Raw genomic sequence first — 20,694 nt, forward strand, 5'->3', positions numbered from 1 at the left:
ATAGATATCCTGAAAAATTACACTGCCCAAAACCAGTTTCTACCTAACTCTCACCCATTCTTCAGTGAATAATCTCACCTGAATACTGTAGGCTCATAAGACCAGACCTCATGCTTTCACACACCATTTAGACCTGGTATTAACATGAGGGGATCAGATCACAAGTGAGCTGTGCTAAGTAAGACCGCTAAATAAAGAGATTTACTTTTATGTCTGTAGCCCTGAAGTTCTATAAAATGAAAAACTTCTAAGCTTAAGCTGATTTAGACTGACATTCAGAATTTGATCAGTGGGATTGTGAAAAATATAAACACAGTATTTGCAAAGTTGTTTTTTTTTTTTTTTTCTTTTTTTTTTTTTAATTAAAGCCGGTAAAATGAAGTCATGCTGAAGCTTGAGGTGAAAATGATTTTACACACAATGAGGGAAATGACAAGGAGACAATATATTCATTATTGTAATTTACACACACGCACGCACACACACTCGCTCTCTACAGTAACTGATATTTTGTTCTACATTTTTTTTACATCCAGTGAAAAAACAAGTCCAGCAAAAATAACAAAAAATCTGATTAATATGAAACATTTAAATACATCACAAATGCACAGGGCTGATGTGCACACAGGCATACACACTCTCAAATACACACTCACTCTCAAACGTGCACACACTGTCTGAAATGTAAAAAAAAAACAATAAAAAGTAAAGGACACATGTAAATACTGAACATTCACTGTACAGAGTTTAGTGTGAGCGTTGCTCATGCAGCGAGACGCCTTTTCTATCTCTCTCACACACAGAGCGTATATTACAGGCTTTTTCTGTTTAAAGTAAAAAATAAAATGCAACCGGAGGAGCAGCTTTAACTAACACTGACAATAACAAAAATGAATCTCACAGACAGAAACTCAGCTCTATTTATACATTTTTACATCAGAGTCCAAGATCAAACAGGAAATGGAGGAGTGTTACTGAGGCAACGGCTCTGTCTGAAGGTCACCAGTTAACGATGGGCAAAATGTATCAGTGCATGAAAGAGTGGGCGGAGCCTCATCGCAGTTCCTCATAATGACTGACTTTAAAACAGATTTTAAACAACAATAAGTGTGAAAACTCGCTCACTCTCACACTCACACACACTTTAAAATAGAAGACACAAGAAAACAGACAACACATGATATCAGTTATATTAAATAGGTTTAAAATAAATATGGTCACATTGTGAATAAAACCATCTTGCTGTGGCGCTCATCAATAACACACGTACATCCGCATCCAGTTCGTACTGACAAACACATGACTCTCTCAGACCACCTCTGTTTGGCTGCTGGAGTAAATAATCAGCTCGATATCATGTTGAGTTCGGCGAGCTGCAGAGTGACCCAGCCCTTTCCCATATCACGGCTTTAATGTAGCAGCCAATCACTGGGCTTTTCTTTAAATTATGCACTTAAGTGAATCGGTGGAGGCAGGGCTGAGAGAAGGAATATTATCACCCACCCACCCACACACACCCACACTAAAGGATTAAAAAGTCAGTGATGAGATGAAACAAGACAGAAATGTAACTAGGAATCTACCAATCAAACTGAACTGCTCCATGTGGGCAAATGTGTGTGTGTGTGTGTCCTGTAGTCTCGTGATGAAGCAGTTCCAGCTGAAGTGAGGCGTTGCTCCCTTTCCATAAGCTGAGGCTCCTCCCCTCCTTCTTCACTAACATACTGTGTGTATGTGTGTTAGACGAGCTGGTAGCCCGAGCCAGATGTCTGGTCATATTCGATGGTGTACTGAGTGGTCCAGTCAACATGCGTCGGCCTCAGCAGCCCACAGCAGCGCAGCTCGAAGAAATCAATCAGGTTCCTCACACAGCCATGACTGGAACACAAACACGCACGCACACGCGCACACACACACACACACACACACACACACACACACACACACACACACACACACTGTGTTAGTGAAGGAGGAGGGGAGGAGCCAGAGCTAGCTTTAGCATAACAGCTACACATAGCAACATGGCTGGTTGTAAAGTGACTGCTAGCCCTGAGCGTGTTAATGCAGCGTGTTACTCACTTGAAAGGACTCTCGATGGACGTCGCTGTGACTTTAAAGTGTTTGTAGCGTCTTGCATTCATCCGCTCATTAGTGGTGATGCCAAGACCAGCAATCTAGAGACACACACACAGTGACCGTATGACTCCAGGCTCCTGCTCTTCATTTATTAAGTGGAATGTCTCATTATTAAATCAACCAGAGAAATCACTGTGCTGAGAGTGAGAACACACTAGCTACACGTCATCTACACACACTCACCTGTTCTACACCATGTCAACTTCACCTCTGACCCTGTGCAGTGAAAACTGTCTGCCAAACGTGTTACATACGTCAGAGAGAAATGGGTCTGATAAACATATGGTCTCTGTGTGGGTGTGTATATGTTAAACACGAGTGAGAACTGCATGTGAGAACTGTGTATGATGCGTGTGGTTCGTGCTTATGTGGCAGACGCGCGTGCGGGCGAAGCGCGTGCGATACCCGCGCGTGCGGGCGAAGCGCGTGCGATACCCGCGCGTGCGGGCGAAGCGCGTGCGATACCCGCGCGTGGGCGAAGCGCGCGTGGGCGAAGCGTGTGCGATACCCGCGCGTGTGGGCGAAGCGCGTGTGATACCCGCGCGTGGGCGAAGCGCGTGCGATACCCGCGCGTGGGCGAAGCGCGTGTGGGCGAAGCGCGTGCGATACCCGCGCGTGTGGGCGAAGCGCGTGTGGGCGAAGCGTGTGTGATACCCGCGCGTGGGCGAAGCGCGTGTGGGCGAAGCGCGTGTGATACCCGCGCGTGTGGGCGAAGCGCGTGTGGGCGAAGCGCGTGCGACACCCGCGTGTGTGGGCGAAGCGTGTGTGGGAGAAGCGCGTGTGATACCCGCGCGTGGGCGAAGCGCGTGCGATACCCGCGCGTGGGCGAAGCGCGTGTGGGCGAAGCGCGTGCGATACCCGCGCATGTGGGTGAAGCGAGTGTGATGAACATGCGTGAAGGCATCACACAGAATTTGGTTTTCCCACTGGTGTATGCCCCACACCCCCAAACCCCCATGTTGCTTCACAAGTCCATACTGGCCAATCGCTGTGACGTTTCTTAAAGTGAATTTTCCAGACTTCCCTCTAGTCATTGAATCTCCAAGAACACACACACACACACACACACATACATACATACATACATACACACAAAATGGTGTGTATTCTGACCTGGTAAAGCTGACACATGATGAGCACTGAGACCCACATGAAGTGGAACACACTGTTGAGGAACATCCAGAACATCCAGGGAGAGCAGGACGAGATCTGAGTGATAAATACCCACAATCCATCTGTGCTATAGCTGCTGGAGCAGTGCAGCCTCCAGTCTGAGGAACATCAACAATCAGCATGAGCAATCAGCTAATCAGATTTAATTCTGTGTGTGTGTGTGTGTGTGTGTGTGTGTGTGTTGGACTCACAGCAGACACAGCCGTATATCATCCAGCAGATCATACACAGCAGGAAGAACAGGTAACCCATGAAGTAGCGGTGATTTCCACTTCCTGTATGATGGGAAATAACCACAACAAAGCAGTTAGATAACTGGGATCAAAGATTCAGCAGTTACGCTTATTCTTCTGGGAGTACGGTCAGAGATTCAGTGTTAAAGAAACTTTCCTGCTAGACACCAAGGTTATTGATCAGGGATCAAAGGTTAAGCATTTAGAATGCTTATCCTTCTTAAATTAGGGTCAGTGGTTAAGGTTCTTGCTTCAGCAGTTATGAATTTTATCCTTTTAAAACAAGGATCAACGGTGAGGAGTTAAAGTTAAAAAATTAAAGGTTAACGGTTTAGTAGTTCCATTACTGAAGGTCATTATGCAAATTCTAAGATCAAATATTACAGATTAGTAGTTCTTCTGAACCTAGGCCAAAGGTCAGAGAGTAGAGGTCAGGGTCTGGAACAAGATATAAAGGTCATAGCTAAGGGTTAAAAGTTAATGGTCAGAAGTTAGACAGCTTCTGCAGGTAGGTTTTAAATTCATGATTACAGGTTAAAGGTCAGTGTGTAACTCACCCACACAGTTTCCCACCCAGGGGCAATGGTGATCAAACTTGGCGATGCAGCGGTTACACACGGCACAGTGTTTGGACCTGATGGGCTTCCGTATCTACACACAGCAACACACCTTGTTAATGACAGGAAGTGAGGTGCGTGTTTAAACCACGTGTGTAGCTGCTGTGTGACGGTACTCACTAAACAGGTGCTGCAGAATATACTGAGATCCAAGCTGCCCGATTCGGCCAGCTCCACTATAGTCTACACACACACACACACACACACACACGATGAGGATTTCTCTTTAGTAAACAGACAATAATACAGCATTTCTCTCTGTGTGCATGTGTGTGTGTGTGTGTGAGAATGAGGGAAACCTTCTTCTTCTGTTCCTCTGAGGCTTTAATAATGCCTGGATCAGATTTCCAGGATTTGCCAAAGTTGTAGAAGAGTGCAAGACTGTTGAGCAGGAAGGGCAGATGGATGGAAATGAAAGGAAGATGTGGATGGCATTAAGGAATGTGACATCACTAAGATGCTTCAAAATTCCAAGCAATCCCAAAACAACATGCTTCTCTTCATGGACTTGTTCCACAGAGATGATATAACTACAATGTAAAAGTGACCTGATTTTATTACAGCCTGTGGAACCTTAACATGCAGAAATCACTGACTATAATTAAAGACTATATGACTGAAGGATATCATTCCAGAACCAGTAGAACCAAGTGATGTACATCCAGAACTTTGTGGCCAAATAAATACCCAGAGGAAGCGTACTGTGCATGGAGTGATCAAAGAAAGACCTGCACAGGGACAGACAGAGAGAGAGAGACAGGCAGATACAGAGAGTGAGACAGATGAACACTGTTAATAGTAGGAAATTAAAATAGGAATTGCTGTAACATTGGGTTAAAAGTTAATTGAAGAAATTTTACTGCTAATATTAATATTGCAAACACATCCAATAAACGTGTGTGTGTGTGTGTCTTACTTGGAGAGGAACTGCACGGTGATCCAAACTGCCGCATACATCAGTCCCTTAATGAGCCACGAGTCGACGTCCAGATCAGCAATAAATCCCACCAACCAGATCACAACAAAAGGTGTGAACAACATCAACTTCTGACGGAACTCCTACACAAGCACAGACACACACAGACACCCACACAATCAATAAATACAAACAACCAGACTACAGATGACGGGTATTTTTGCACATTTTTTCTAGTTCTGGGGTCTGAGCGTCTCTGGCCCTAGTCCTGGGGGTCTTTGCGCGTCTCTGGCCCTAGTCCTGGGGGTCTTTGCGCGTCTCTGGCCCTAGTCCTGGGGTCCACCGGTCTATGCGCGTCTCTGGCCCTAGTCCTGGGGTCTCCGCGCGTCTCTGGCCCTAGTCCTGGGGTCTCCGCGCGTCTCTGGCCCTAGTCCTGGGGGTCCACCGGTCTCTGCGCGTCTCTGGCCCTAGTCCTGGGGGTCCACCGGTCTCTGCGCGTCTCTGGCCCTAGTCCTGGGGGTCCACCGGTCTCTGCGCGTCTCTGGCCCTAGTCCTGGGGGTCCACCGGTCTCTGCGCGTCTCTGGCCCTAGTCCTGGGGGTCCACCGGTCTCTGCGCGTCTCTGGCCCTAGTCCTGGGGGTCCACCGGTCTCTGCGCGTCTCTGGCCCTAGTCCTGGGGGTCCACCGGTCTCTGCGCGTCTCTGGCCCTAGTCCTGGGGGTCCACCGGTCTCTGCGCGTCTCTGGCCCTAGTCCTGGGGGTCCACCGGTCTCTGCGCGTCTCTGGCCCTAGTCCTGGGGGTCCACCGGTCTCTGCGCGTCTCTGGCCCTAGTCCTGGGGTCCACCTGTCTCTGCGCGTCTCTGGCTCTAGTCCTGGGGGTCCACCGGTCTCTGCGCGTCTCTGGCCCTAGTCCTGGGGTCCACCTGTCTCTGCGCGTCTCTGGCCCTAGTCCTGTGGTCCACCTGTCTCCGCGCGTCTCTGGCCCTAGTCCTGGGGGTCTCCGCACGTCTCTGGCCCTAGTCCTGGGGGTCTCCGCGCGTCTCTGGCCCTAGTCCTGGGGTCCACCGGTCTCTGCGCGTCTCTGGCCCTAGACCTGGGGTCCACCTGTCTCTGCGCGTCTCTGGCCCTAGTCCTGGGGTCCACCTGTCTCTGCGCGTCTCTGGCCCTAGTCCTGTGGTCCACCTGTCTCCGCGCGTCTCTGGCCCTAGTCCTGGGGGTCTCCGCACGTCTCTGGCCCTAGTCCTGGGGGTCTCCGCACGTCTCTGGCCCTAGTCCTGGGGGTCTCCGCACGTCTCTGGCCCTAGTCCTGGGGTCTGCGCGTCTCCGCGTCTTGGAGAGTGTGTAGTCTTGGGGGTGTAGCCTTGGCCTGGCAGATTATTAATAATTATATTAACCTTGTCCATTTTTAGGCGTTTGAGGTACGATGGTGCATCATAGCCTTTTGCCTGTCTCGCCTCCTGTAAGTGATTTATCATCCACACATTTTTCCTCTGTTTGGCCAAGTCCAGCGCCGTCTCTCCCTAACCCACAAACACAGACAATATTATTATATCACTAACGCAATACTAATACAATCTGGCAGAAGCTACAGAAAAAGTCTAAGTGTGCACGTACCTTTATGTTCTGTGCGTCTACATTAGCGTTAGCTTCCAGCAGCAGGCTGATTACAGTGGTGTTTCCTGCGAGAACTGCCCAGTGCAGTGCCGTGTTCTTATGGTATTTATCACCCAAATTCACCGAAACATTAAACGTCAACAACAAACGCGTTGGGTCCACACTAAATACAAAAATGATCTATATTACTCTTCAAAATGAGTGTTAAAGAGGAGAAAACACACACGGCACGCATGCACACACACAAACACGTTAGCGCACCTGTGTGTGCGATACGCTGCCCACATCAGAGGAGTCATTCCGTTCTGATCCATCATATCAACATCCTGCAATGAGACATACAGAAGGCAAATATAATAATATCCACATTAATTCTGTTCTCTCATTGGCCAGGAATATACTGGCAAACCATTCTGTGACCAGATTGGTTAACAAACACTCTACTAAAAGCACAAAAACAATGTACCATGTAGCAAGCATCTGATTCACAAGAGCTTTGTAACACTGGGTCACCAACTTCTACAGCATACTGACCTCTAGTGGTACTGCACTATTAGGATGAAATGGAATGAAAGCCTGCAGCCACACTGGCCCTTTTCGAACAAGATTGAAGACCTCTGTTCTAATGTGTGTGTGTGCGCGTGTGTGTGTGTGTGTGCACATTACCTGTCCTTTCGCAATGAGATACGCAACAATGGAGGTGTGGCCAAACTGAGCTGCTAGGTGGACACAGGTGCAGCCCTCGCCATCAATCAAAGATGGATCCGCTCCCAGTTTCATCAGCTGAACCACCATAGAGAGATGACCCTGTCTAAAGATGGACATAATATATAACTATATTACATACCATTATATTGTCCCGAAGACTTTTTTCTCACCATTGTCACCCCTGGCTTGCTCATTAGAGATAAAATCATAGATTAAAAAAATATTTATCATGAATTTAATTATTTCTGTAAAACTGCTTTGTGACAATGTCCATTGTTAAAAACGCTATACGAATAAATCTGAATTGAACTGACATTGAATTATATAATATATAACCAATATTATAATGGGAAAAAAACTATAACAGAAAAAGTAATTAGCATGATAGCTCACCTGGTGGCCCAGTGCAGTGGTGTGGAGTTCAGATCTCCTCCCAGCTGGTCCACGATGGCACCCTTCGATATGTAGTATCTGTTAACACACAACAAAGCATTACACACTGAGAATTTTGCGCGCGCACACACTGACACACACACGCACACAGGAAATGAAGGATACTGAGTGACTCACTTGACCAAGTCAATGCGGTTGTTAATAGCAGCCCAGTGTAAAAGTGTGACATTTTCTTTATCAGGCTGACGAACATCATACCCTGCTTCTACCAGCTCCCGACACCGCTCAAATATACCGTACCTACAGAAACACACCACAGACTGACGGTAATGTAATAATTACTTCTAAGAACAATATCTATTTATAAGAACACAGAATTTCTAATTCAAAGAATCTAAAAAAGGATGTGTGATACACTCACTGTGTGGCTTTAACAATGTCCCAGGTGCTATAGTCGTCCACGTGATTCTTGCGGCTGACGTTCTCACTGTAACCGTGATTATAGTGACTCTGAGGCTTGAGCTCCTACATAGAGATATACAGAGAGAGAGCGAGGGCAAAAAGAGGGAGAGAGGGCAGGGGAGAGAGAGAGAGAGAGAGAGAGAGAAAGAAAATGTTTGAGTATGAGTAAGTGAGGGAAAGTGGGAAGAGAGAGCCAGAGACACAGGGAGAGAGTGAGACAGGGAAGAAGAGAAAAAAGGGAAAAAGAGAGACCCACATTCATGTAGATTTCTCTATAGTTTTGTTAACAGATGTCTAATTGAAGGTTCTGAATTTCCACCATATTTGACTGCATATTAAAAATGACCCGCTTTCTTGCTAAACATGAAGAGCTTACATTTCTAAGGTTATGACTTTAGATGTGGAAATTTTCACACATGCTTTTTCAACATTAATCACTAAACCTGCTCATGTCTCGATATTTAAACCTGAGTGCTGAAATGAAGCTTTGCCCAGATGCCCACCTCCAGTTCTGAGTTCCAGACCAGCAGCAGTTACTGGAATTGAAATGGTGTTTGTTCTGTCACAGTGGGAACGTGCACAAAGATTTACAGACACCGGCTCTAGAACCCAGATACAGAGACTACGCACTGTTTGCAAACAGTGTCCTTTAGTGGCCAAGTCTTGGCAAGTTAACTAGAAAGAGACCATAGATGAACATACTTTTTTTTATGATATTAGTTCAATGCCAGTTGTGTGAAATGTCTCCTGAAGTCGGATTGGATGAAGTGTATTGTATAGTGTGTGTATTGTACAGTGTGTGTGTGGTGCATAGTGTGCGTGCATACTGTATAGTGCGCGTATTGTATAGTGTGTGTAAGGTATAAAGTGTGTCTAGTGCATAAACTGTGTGAGTGTATTGCATAGTATATGTGCATATTATATAGAGTGTGTGTGTTGTATAGTGTGTGTACTGTATAGTCTATGCGCATATTATATAGTGTGTGTATTATATAGTGTGTGTATTGTATAGTGTGTGGTGCATAGTGTGTGTGTGCATACTGTATAGTGTGTGTGTGTGTACTATATTGTGTGTGTTTGTGCGCGTGTGTGTATTGTAAAGCCTGTGTATTGTATAGGCTGTGTATTGTATTGTATAGGGTGTGTGTATTGTATAAGCTGTGTAATGTATTGTATAAGCTGTGTAATGTATTGTATAGTGTGTGTATTGTATAGTGTGTGTATTGTATTGTATAGGCTGTGTATTGTATTGTATAGGCTGTGTATTGTATTGTATAGGCTGTGTATTGTATAGTGTGTGTATTGTATAGTGTGTGTATTGTATTGTATAGGCTGTGTATTGTATAGGCTGTGTATTGTATAGTGTGTGTATTGTATTGTATAGGCTGTGTATTGTATAGTGTGTGTGTATTGTATAGGCTGTGTGTATTGTATTGTATAGGCTGTGTATTGTATTGTATAGATATGTGTATTGTATAGTGTGTGTAATGTATAGTGTGTGTATTGTATAAGCTGTGTATTGTATAAGCTGTGTATTGTATAGTGTGTGTATTGTATTGTATAGGCTGTGTGTATTGTATAGTGTGTGTATTGTATAGTATAGGGTGTGTATTGTATAGGCTGTGTATTGTATTGTATAGGGTGTGTATTGTATAGACTGCGTTTATTGTATAGTATAGGGTGTGTATTGTATAGGGTGTGTGTATTGTATAGTGTGTGTATTGTATAGTGTGTGTATTGTATTGTAAAACATGTGTATTGTATAGGGTGTGTATATTGTATAGTGTGTGTATTGTATTGTATAGTGTGTGTATTGTATAGGGTGTGTGTATTGTATAGTATAGTGTGTGTATTGTATAGGGTGTGTGTATTGTATAGTATAGTGTGTGTATTGTATAGGCTGTGTATAGTATTGTGTGTGTATTGTATAGGGTGCGTGTATTGTATTGTATAGTGTGTGTATTGTATAGGGTGTGTATTGTATAGTATAGTGTGTGTATTGTATAGGCTGTGTATAGTATAGTGTGTGTATTGTATAGGGTGCGTGTATTGTATTGTATAGGGTGTGTGTATTGTATAGGGTGTGTATAGTATTGTGTGTGTATTGTATAGGGTGCGTGTATTGTATTGTATAGGGTGTGTATTGTATAGACTGCGTTTATTGTATAGTATAGGGTGTGTATTGTATAGGGTGTGTATTGTATAGACTGTGTGTATTGTATAGGGTGTGTGTATTGTATAGGGTGTGTGTATTGTATAGGGTGTGTATTGTATAAGGTGTGTGTATTGTATAGACTGTGTGTATTGTATAGGGTGTGTATTGTATAGGATGTGTATTGTATAGTGTGTGTATTGTATAGGGTGTGTGTATTGTATAGACTGTGTGTATTGTATTGTATAGGGTGTGTATTGTATAGTATAGGGTGTGTATTGTATAGACTGTGTGTATTGTATAGGGTGTGTGTATTGTATAGGGTGTGTATTGTATAGACTGTGTGTATTGTATAGTATAGGGTGTGTATTGTATAGAATAGGGTGTGTATTGTATAGGGTGTGTATTGCATAGACTGTGTATTGTATAGGGTGTGTATTGTATAGGGTGTGTATTGTATAGACTGTGTGTATTGTATAGGGTGTGTGTATTGTATAGGGTGTGTATTGTATAGACTGTGTGTATTGTATAGTATAGGGTGTGTATTGTATAGAATAGGGTGTGTATTGTATAGGGTGTGTATTGTATAGGGGGTGTGTATTGTATAGGGTGTGTATTGTATAGACTGTGTGTATTGTATAGGGGGTGTGTATTGTATAGACTGTGTGTATTGTATAGTGTGTGTATTGTATAGACTGTGTGTATTGTATAGGGTGTGTGTATTGTATAGACTGTGTGTATTGTATTGTATAGCGTGTGTATTGTATAGTGTGTGTATCGTATAGGGTGTGTATTGTATTGTATAGAGTGTGTGTATTGTACAGAGTGTGTATTGTATAGTATAGGGCATGTGTATTGTATAGGCTGGGTGTATTGTATTGTATAGGCTGTGTATTGTATAAGGTGTGTGTATTGTATTGTATAGTGTGTGTATTGTATAGTATAGGGCGTGTGTATTGTATAGGCTGTGTATTGTATTGTGTAAAGTGTGTGTATTGTATAGTGTGTGTGTATTGTATAGGGTGTGTGTATTGTATTGTATAGGCTGTGTATTGTATTGTATAGAGTGTGTGTATTGTATAGGCTGTGTATTGTATAGGGTGTGTGTTGTATTGTATAGTGTGTGTATTGTATTGTATAGAGTGTGTATTGTATAGTATAGGGCGTGTGTATTGTATAGGCTGTGTATTGTGTAGGCTGGGTGTATTGTATTGTATTGTATAGTATAGGGCATGTGTATTGTATAGGCTGTGTATTGTATAAGGTGTGTGTGTGTATTGTATAGAGTGTGTGTATTGTATAGTGTGTGCATTGTATTGTATAGAGTGTGTATTGTATAGTATAGGGCGTGTGTATTGTATAGGCTGTGTATTGTGTAGGCTGGGTGTATTGTATTGTATAGTGTGTGTATTGTATAGTATAGGGCGTGTGTATTGTATAGGCTGTGTATTGTATAGTATAGGGCGTGTGTATTGTATAGGCTGTGTATTGTATAAGGTGTGTGTAGTGTATTGTATAAGGTGTGTGTAGTGTATTGTATAAGGTGTGTGTATTGTATTGTATAGGGTGTGTATTGTATAGTATAGGGCGTGTGTATTGTATAGGCTGTGTATTGTATAGTATAGGGCGTGTGTATTGTATAGGCTGTGTATTGTATAAGGTGTGTGTAGTGTATTGTATAAGGTGTGTGTAGTGTATTGTATAAGGTGTGTGTATTGTATTGTATAGGGTGTGTATTGTATAGTATAGGGCGTGTGTATTGTATAGTATAGGGCGTGTGTATTGTATAGTATAGGGCGTGTGTATTGTATAAAATAGGGCGTGTGTATTGTATAGGCTGTGTATTGTATTGTATAGTGTGTGTGTATTGTATTGTATAGCGTGTGTATTGTATAGTATAGGGCGTGTGTATTGTATAGTATAGGGTGTGTGTATTGTATAGTATAGGGCGTGTGTATTGTATAGGCTGTGTATTGTATTGTATAAGGTGTGTGTTTCGTATTGTATAGTGTGTGTGTATTGTATAGGGTGTGTGTATTGTATTGTATAGGCTGTGTATTGTATTGTATAGAGTGTGTGTATTGTATAGACTGTGTATTGTATAGGGTGTGTGTTGTATTGTATAGAGTGTGTGTATTGTATAGTGTGTGTATTGTATTGTATAGAGTGTGTGTATTGTATAGTGTGTGTATTGTATTGTATAGAGTGTGTGTATTGTATAGGCTGTGTATTGTATAGGCTGTGTATTGTATTGTATAAGGTGTGTTTTGTATTGTATAAACTGTGTATTGTATAGTGTGTGTGTGTGTGTATTGTATAGAGTGTGTGTATTGTATAGGGCGTGTGTATTGTATAGGCTGTGTATTGTGTAGGCTGGGTGTATTGTATTGTATAGTATAGGGCGTGTGTATTGTATAGGCTGTGTATTGTATAAGGTGTGTGTGTGTATTGTATAGAGTGTGTGTATTGTATTGTATAGAGTGTGTATTGTATAGTATAGGGCGTGTGTATTGTATAGGCTGTGTATTGTGTAGGCTGGGTGTATTGTATTGTATAGTGTGTGTATTGTATAGTATAGGGCGTGTGTATTGTATAGTATAGGGCGTGTGTATTGTATAGTATAGGGCGTGTGTATTGTATAGGCTGTGTATTGTATTGTACAGTGTGTGTGTATTGTATTGTATAGCGTGTGTATTGTATAGGCTGTGTATTGTATTGTATAGAGTGTGTGTATTGTATAGGGTGTGTATTGTATTGTATAGTGTGTGTATTGTATTGTATAGGCTGTGTATTGTATAGGCTGTGTATTGTATAGGCTGTGTATTGTATAGGCTGGGTGTATTGTATAGTATAGGGCGTGTGTATTGTATAGGCTGTGTATTGTATTGTATAAGATGTGTGTATTGTATTGTATAAACTGTGTATTGTATAGGGTGTGTGTATTGTATTGTATAGGGTGTGTATTGTATAGTATAGGGCGTGTGTATTGTATAGTATAGGGCGTGTGTATTGTATAGTATAGGGCGTGTGTATTGTATAGTATAGGGCGTGTGTATTGTATAGGCTGTGTATTGTATAGTATAGGGCGTGTGTATTGTATAGGCTGTGTATTGTATAAGGTGTGTGTAGTGTATTGTATAGGGTGTGTATTGTATAGTATAGGGCGTGTGTATTGTATAGGCTGTGTATTGTATAGGCTGGGTGTATTGTATTGTATAGGCTGTGTATTGTATAGTATAGGGCGTGTGTATTGTATAGGCTGTGTATTGTATTGTATAAGATGTGTGTATTGTATTGTATAAACTGTGTATTGTATAGGGTGTGTGTATTGTATAGGGTGTGTGTATTGTATAGTCTGTGTATTGTATAGTCTGTGTATTGTATAGTCTGTGTATTGTATTATATAGTGTGTGTATTGTATAGTGTGTGTGTATTGTATAGGCTGTGTATTGTATTGTATAGGGTGTGTATTGTATAGTATAGGGCGTGTGTATTGTATAGGCTGTGTATTGTATAGGGTGTGTGTATTGTATAGTGTGTGTATTGTATTGTAAAACATGTGTATTGTATAGGGTGTGTGTATTGTATAGTGTGTGTATTGTATTGTAAAACATGTGTATTGTATAGGGTGTGTATATTGTATAGTGTGTGTATTGTATTGTATAGTGTGTGTATTGTATAGGGTGTGTGTATTGTATAGTGTGTGTATTGTATTGTATAGTGTGTGTATTGTATAGTGTGTGTATTGTATAGGGTGTTTGTATTGTATAGTATAGTGTGTGTATTGTATAGGGTGTGTGTATTGTATAGTATAGTGTGTGTATTGTATAGGCTGTGTATAGTATAGTGTGTGTATTGTATAGGGTGCGTGTATTGTATAGGGTGTGTATAGTATTGTGTGTGTATTGTATAGGGTGTGTGTATTGTATAGGCTGTGTGTATTTTATAGTATAGTGTGTGTATTGTATAGGGTGTGTGTATTGTATAGTGTGTGTATTGTATTGTATAGTGTGTGTATTGTATAGGGTGTGTGTATTGTATAGTATAGTGTGTGTATTGTATAGGGTGTGTATATTGTATAGTGTGTGTATTGTATTGTATAGTGTGTGTATTGTATAGGGTGTGTGTATTGTATAGTATAGTGTGTGTATTGTATAGGGTGTGTGTATTGTATAGTATAGTGTGTGTATTGTATAGGGTGTGTATAGTATTGTGTGTGTATTGTATAGGGTGCGTGTATTGTATTGTATAGTGTGTGTATTGTATTGTATAGTGTGTGTATTGTATAGTATAGTGTGTGTATTGTATAGGGTGTGTGTATTGTATAGTATAGTGTGTGTATTGTATAGGCTGTGTATAGTATTGTGTGTGTATTGTATAGGGTGCGTGTATTGTATTGTATAGTGTGTGTATTGTATAGGGTGTGTATTGTATAGTATAGTGTGTGTATTGTATAGGGTGTGTGTATTGTATAGGCTGTGTATTGTATAGTATAGTGTGTGTTTTGTATAGGGCGTGTGTATTGTATAGGCTGTGTATTGTATAGGCTGTGTATTGTATAGGCTGTGTATTGTATAGTATAATGTGTGTATTGTATTGGCTGTGTATTGTATAGTATAGGGCGTGTGTATTGTATAGGCTGTGTATTGTATAGGCTGTGTATTGTATAGTATAATGTGTGTATTGTATTGGTTGTGTATTGTATAGTGTGTGTATTGTATAGTATAGGGCGTGTGTATTGTATAGGCTGTGTATTGTATTGTATAGGGTGTGTATAGTATAGTGTGTGTATTGTATAGGCTGTGTATTGTATAGTGTGTGTGTACGGTATAGTATAGTGTGTGTATGGTATAGTTTAGTGTGTGTATTGTATAGTGTGTGTGTGTGGTATAGTATAGTGTGTGTATTGTATAGTATAGTGTGTGTATTGTATAGTTTAGTGTGTGTATTGTATTGTATAGTGTGTGTGTATTGTATAGTATAGAGTGTGTTTTGTATAGTGTGTGTATTGTATAGGGTGTGTGTATTGTATAGTGTGTGTATTGTACAGTATAGTGTGTGTGTATTGTATAGGGTGTGTTTATTGTATAGTGTGTGTGTATTGTATAGGGTGTGTGTATTGTATAGGGTGTGTGTATTGTATAGGGTGTGTGTATGGTATAGTGTGTGTGTATGGTATAGTGTGTGTGTATGGTATAGGGTGTGTGTATTGTATAGGGTGTGTGTATTGTATAGTATAGTGTGTGTATTGTATAGTTTAGTGTGTGTATGGTATTGTATAGGGTGTGTATTGTATAGTATAGTGTGTGTATTGTATAGTATAGAGTGTGTGTTTTGTATAGGGTGTGTGTATTGTATAGTGTGTGTGTATTGTATAGTTTAGTGTGTGTGTATTGTATAGTATAGAGTGTGTGTTTTGTATAGTGTGTGTATTGTATAGGGTGTGTGTATTGTATAGTGTGTGTATTGTACAGTATAGTGTGTGTGTATTGTATAGGGTGTGTGTATTGTATAGTATAGTGTGTGTGTATTGTATAGGGTGTGTGTATTGTATAGTGTGTGTGTATGGTATAGGGTGTGTGTACTGTATAGGGTGTGTGTATGGTATAGTGTGTGTGTATTGTATAGGGTGTGTGTATTGTATAGTATAGTGTGTGTATTGTATAGGGTGTGTGTATTGTATAGTTTAGTGTGTGTATTGTATAGTTTAGTGTGTGTATTGTATTGTATAGTGTGTGTGTATTGTATAGTATAGAGTGTGTGTTTTGTATAGGGTGTGTGTATTGTATAGTGTGTGTATGGTATAGTTTAGTGTGTGTATTGTATAGTATAGTGTGTGTATTGTATAGTATAGTGTGTGTATTGTATAGTATAGTGTGTGTGTATTGTATAGGGTGTGTGTATTGTACAGTATAGTGTGTGTGTATTGTATAGGGTGTGTGTATTGTATAGTATAGTATAGTGTGTGTGTGTGTGTGTGTGTATTGTATAGTATAGTGTGTGTGTGTATTGTATAGTATAGTGTGTGTGTGTGTATTGTATAGTATAGTGTGTGTATGGTATAGTTTAGTGTGTGTATTGTATTGTATAGGGTGTGTATTGTACAGTATAGTTTAGTGTGTGTATTGTATAGTATAGTGTGTGTATTGTATAGTGTGTGTATTGTATAGTATAGTGTGTGTATTGTATAGGGTGTGTGTATTGTATAGTGTGTGTATGGTATAGTTTAGTGTGTGTATTGTATAGTATAGTGTGTGTATTGTATAGTATAGTGTGTGTGTATTGTATAGGGTGTGTGTATTGTACAGTATAGTGTGTGTGTATTGTATAGGGTGTGTGTATTGTATAGTATAGTATAGTGTGTGTGTGTGTGTATTGTATAGTATACTGTGTGTGTGTATTGTATAGTATAGTGTGTGTATGGTATAGTTTAGTGTGTGTATTGTATTGTATAGGGTGTGTATTGTACAGTATAGTTTAGTGTGTGTATTGTATAGTATAGTGTGTGTATTGTATAGTGTGTGTATTGTATAGTATAGTGTGTGTATTGTATAGTGTGTGTATTGTATAGGGTGTGTATTGTACAGTATAGTTTAGTGTGTGTATTGTATAGTATAGTGTGTGTATTGTATAGTGTGTGTATTGTATAGGGTGTGTGTATTGTATAGTATAGTGTGTGTATTGTATAGGGTGTGTGTATTGTATAGTATAGTGTGTGTATTGTATAGTATAGTTTAGTGTGTGGTTCCAGAGAAGTTATGACACACAAACACACACACTCACTGACACTCTCACACACACACACACACACACACTCCAGTGCAGTGAGACAGCCTGTCCAGGCTTCAGCCTCCTGTTAGCAGAGTTAGTGCTGTTATGAGGGTATTAACAGCCCTTTAAATCCCTAACTCGTGATAAAAGCGCTCTTCAGCTCCACACTTCATATTTAAATCATTAACATTATAACCTTAATTGATATTCTCTGAAATTAAACGCATTAGTTCACTGTCGGACTCTGACATTTTAACAGCATCATTTCTGTGCAGCATCCGGATGTCATCTAATGCCATATATGGAGGTAATGCTAATGCTAACGCTAGCTGTGTACCGGGCTACAAAAACAAAATAAATAAATGCTAACTCCGATTCGGCTAACGCGAACTGTGCAGAGATGCGCCTCGACATCGTTTATAAAGATAAAACCCACCGTGTGTAAATGTGCAAACACTGCTGTGAGATGTTACTCCTGCAGAACTCTGATTTAAAGCATGAATCTAAAGCTAGCAGTGATGAAAATGCTAACGCTAATGCTAATTCCGCAGTGGTGAGCTGGGTTAGCTTTAGCATGGTTAGCTTACTGCTAGCTGCCCTCCCGTTCATTACGGACTGAATCAATAAAAAATATTTTTAAACGATCAAATCTCTCTGAATAACTACATATTTATATGGTGAGTTTATAAGAATAAAATGTGAGTTACCTCAGGGTGAAGAACAGGAACACATCCAGCATCTCTCTCATACTCAGCCATAGCGTCCGCCATCTTACTGCTCGGCCGCGCTAAGCATCATGGGTAGCCGCATTACGTCATTCCCATCTTCTATACACTTATTAAATCTGTTGTTCAAAAAATATAATAAATCTGTTAGTAATGTTATAAATGTTTTTATTAATCACGCATGCAAGTACATCAACAATTATTTTAAGTTCATATAGAGGAACACCCCTCGCTATTCAAATAGCATATTTTATGGGGGAAAAAAACTTTATTGTATAGTATATATTAAAGAATACTATAATGAAGTATAGTATGATATAAATATTATGGTAATATGCCGTAGTATAGTGTAGTATGTTATAGTATAGAGTGTTGTATAATATGTATAATTGGATAATTGTATAATATGAGTACAGTATGATATGGCTGTATTACAGTATAAGCTGTTGTATAGTATGGTAGAGTATAGTATGATGTTGTTATATTACCATTTATATGCTGAAGTGTAATATGGTGGAGTATAGTATAGTGGAGTATAGTATGGTAGAGTACAGTATTGTGGAGTATAATGTGGCTATATTACCATTTATATGCTGACGTATAGTAGAGTGGAGTATAGTATGATGTGGTTATATAACCATTTATAAGCTGTAGTATAGTGTTGTGGAGTATAGTATAATGTGGTTATATTACCATTTATATGCTGACGTACAGTATTGTGGAGTATAGTATGATGTGGTTATATAACCGTTTATAAGCTGTAGTATAGTATTGTGGAGTATAGTATGATGTGGTTATATAACCATTTATAAGCTGTAGTATAGTATTGTGGAGTATAGTATGATGTGGTTATATAACCATTTATAAGCTGTAGTATAGTATTGTGGAGTATAGTATAATGTGGTTATATTACCATTTATAAGCTGTAGTATAGCATTGTGGAGTATAGTATAATGTGGTTATATTACCATTTATATGCTGACGTATAGTATAGTGGAGTATAGTAGAGTGGAGTATCGTATTGTGTGGTTATATTACCGTTTACATGCTGAAGTATAGTATGGTGGAGAACAGTATAGTGGAGTATGGCATGATGTGGTTATATAACAATTTATATGCTGTAGTATAGTAGAGTGGAGTATGGTATGATGTGGTTATATAACCGTTTATAAGCTGTAGTGTGGTATTGTGGAGTATAGTATGATGTGGTTATATAACCGTTTATAAGCTGTAGTATAGTATTGTGGAGTATCATATGATGTGGTTATATTACAGTTTATAAGCTTAAGTATATTATGGTGGAGTATCGTATAGTGGAGTTACACAACCATTTATAAGCTGTAGTACAGTATTGTGGAGTATAGTATGATGTGGTTATTTAACCGTTTTAAGCTGTAGTATAGTATTGTGGAGTATAGTATGATGTGGTTATATTACCGTTTATAAGCTGTAGTATAGTGTTGTGGAGTATAGTATGATGTGGTTATATTACAGTTTATAAGCTGTAGTATAGTGTTGTGGAGTATAGTATGATGTGGTTATATTACAGTTTATAAGCTGTAGTATAGTGTTGTGGAGTATAGTATGATGTGGTTATATTACTGTTTATAAGCTGTAGTATAGTGTTGTGGAGTATAGTATGATGTGGTTATATTGCAGTTTATAAGCTGTAGTATATTGTTGTGGAGTATAGTATGATGTGGTTATATTACAGTTTATAAGCTGTAGTATAGTGTTGTGGAGTATAGTATGATGTGGTTATATTACAGTTTATAAGCTGTAGTATAGTGTTGTGGAGTATGGTATGATGTGGTTATATTACTGTTTATAAGCTGTAGTATAGTGTTGTGGAGTATAGTATGATGTGGTTATATTAGCATTTATAAGCTGTAGTATAGTATTGTGGAGTATAGTATGATGTGGTTATATTAGCATTTATAAGCTGTAGTATAGTATTGTGGAGTATAGTGTGATGTGGTTATATTACCATTTATATGCTGAAGTATAGTATGGTGGAGTATCGTATGGTGGAGTATAGTATGATGCAGATATATTACTGTTTATATGCTGAAGTACAGTATGGTGGAGTATAGTGTGATGTGGTTATATTAGCATTTATAAGCTGTAGTATAGTGTTGTGGAGTAGAGTGTGATGTGGTTATATTACCGTTTATATGCTGAAGTATAGTATGGTGGAGTATCGTATGGTGGAGTATAGTATGATGCAGATATATTACTGTTTATATGCTGAAGTACAGTATGGTGGAGTATAGTGTGATGTGGTTATATTAGCATTTATAAGCTGTAGTATAGTGTTGTGGAGTATAGTGTGATGTGGTTATGTTACCGTTTATATGCTGAAGTATAGTATGGTGGAGTATCGTATGGTGGAGTATGGTATGATGCAGATATATTACTGTTTATATGCTGAAGTACAGTATGGTGGAGTATAGTATGTTGTGGTTGTATTATTCTTTATATACTACAGTTTATATGGTACAGTGGAGTATAGTATGGTGTGGTTATATTACAGTATATGCTGTCATATAGTACTGTGGAGTATAGTATAGCAGAGTATCGTATGGCAGAATATAGTATAGTGGAGTATCATATGGTGGAGTACAGTATGATGTGGTTATATTACTGTTTATATGCTGAAGTATAATATGGTAGAGTATAGTGTGGTATTATATTAGAGGGGAGGGCTAAAATCTAATATTTCTTAGTAACTCAACAATTAAACTATTAGGGTTGAACAAAACATAATATCTTAAGATCATGTAAACTGTTT

At 39.7% G+C, this 20,694-nt stretch overlaps 1 protein-coding gene across 1 annotated transcript; it reads right to left on the reverse strand.

Annotated features, from left to right (window-relative positions):
* Positions 1 to 345: 345 nt before the first annotated feature.
* zdhhc17 (zinc finger DHHC-type palmitoyltransferase 17) lies at positions 346 to 18,001 on the reverse strand. The gene is made up of 17 exons (XM_053231546.1): positions 17,886 to 18,001; positions 8,215 to 8,318; positions 7,971 to 8,093; positions 7,794 to 7,871; positions 7,359 to 7,503; positions 6,954 to 7,018; positions 6,693 to 6,855; positions 6,473 to 6,598; positions 5,079 to 5,221; positions 4,788 to 4,890; positions 4,462 to 4,584; positions 4,283 to 4,345; positions 4,103 to 4,196; positions 3,504 to 3,587; positions 3,253 to 3,410; positions 2,083 to 2,177; positions 346 to 1,878 (listed from the first exon to the last, which is right to left on the reverse strand). Exons 1-17 carry the CDS (start codon positions 17,946 to 17,948, stop codon positions 1,740 to 1,742), a joined length of 1,869 nt encoding a protein of 622 aa, XP_053087521.1. The 5' UTR covers positions 17,949 to 18,001; the 3' UTR covers positions 346 to 1,739.
* Between the last annotated feature and the right edge of the window lie 2,693 nt (positions 18,002 to 20,694).

This window comes from Pangasianodon hypophthalmus, chromosome 29 (assembly GCF_027358585.1).
Source record: "Pangasianodon hypophthalmus isolate fPanHyp1 chromosome 29, fPanHyp1.pri, whole genome shotgun sequence".
Classification (NCBI taxonomy): domain Eukaryota; kingdom Metazoa; phylum Chordata; class Actinopteri; order Siluriformes; family Pangasiidae; genus Pangasianodon; species Pangasianodon hypophthalmus.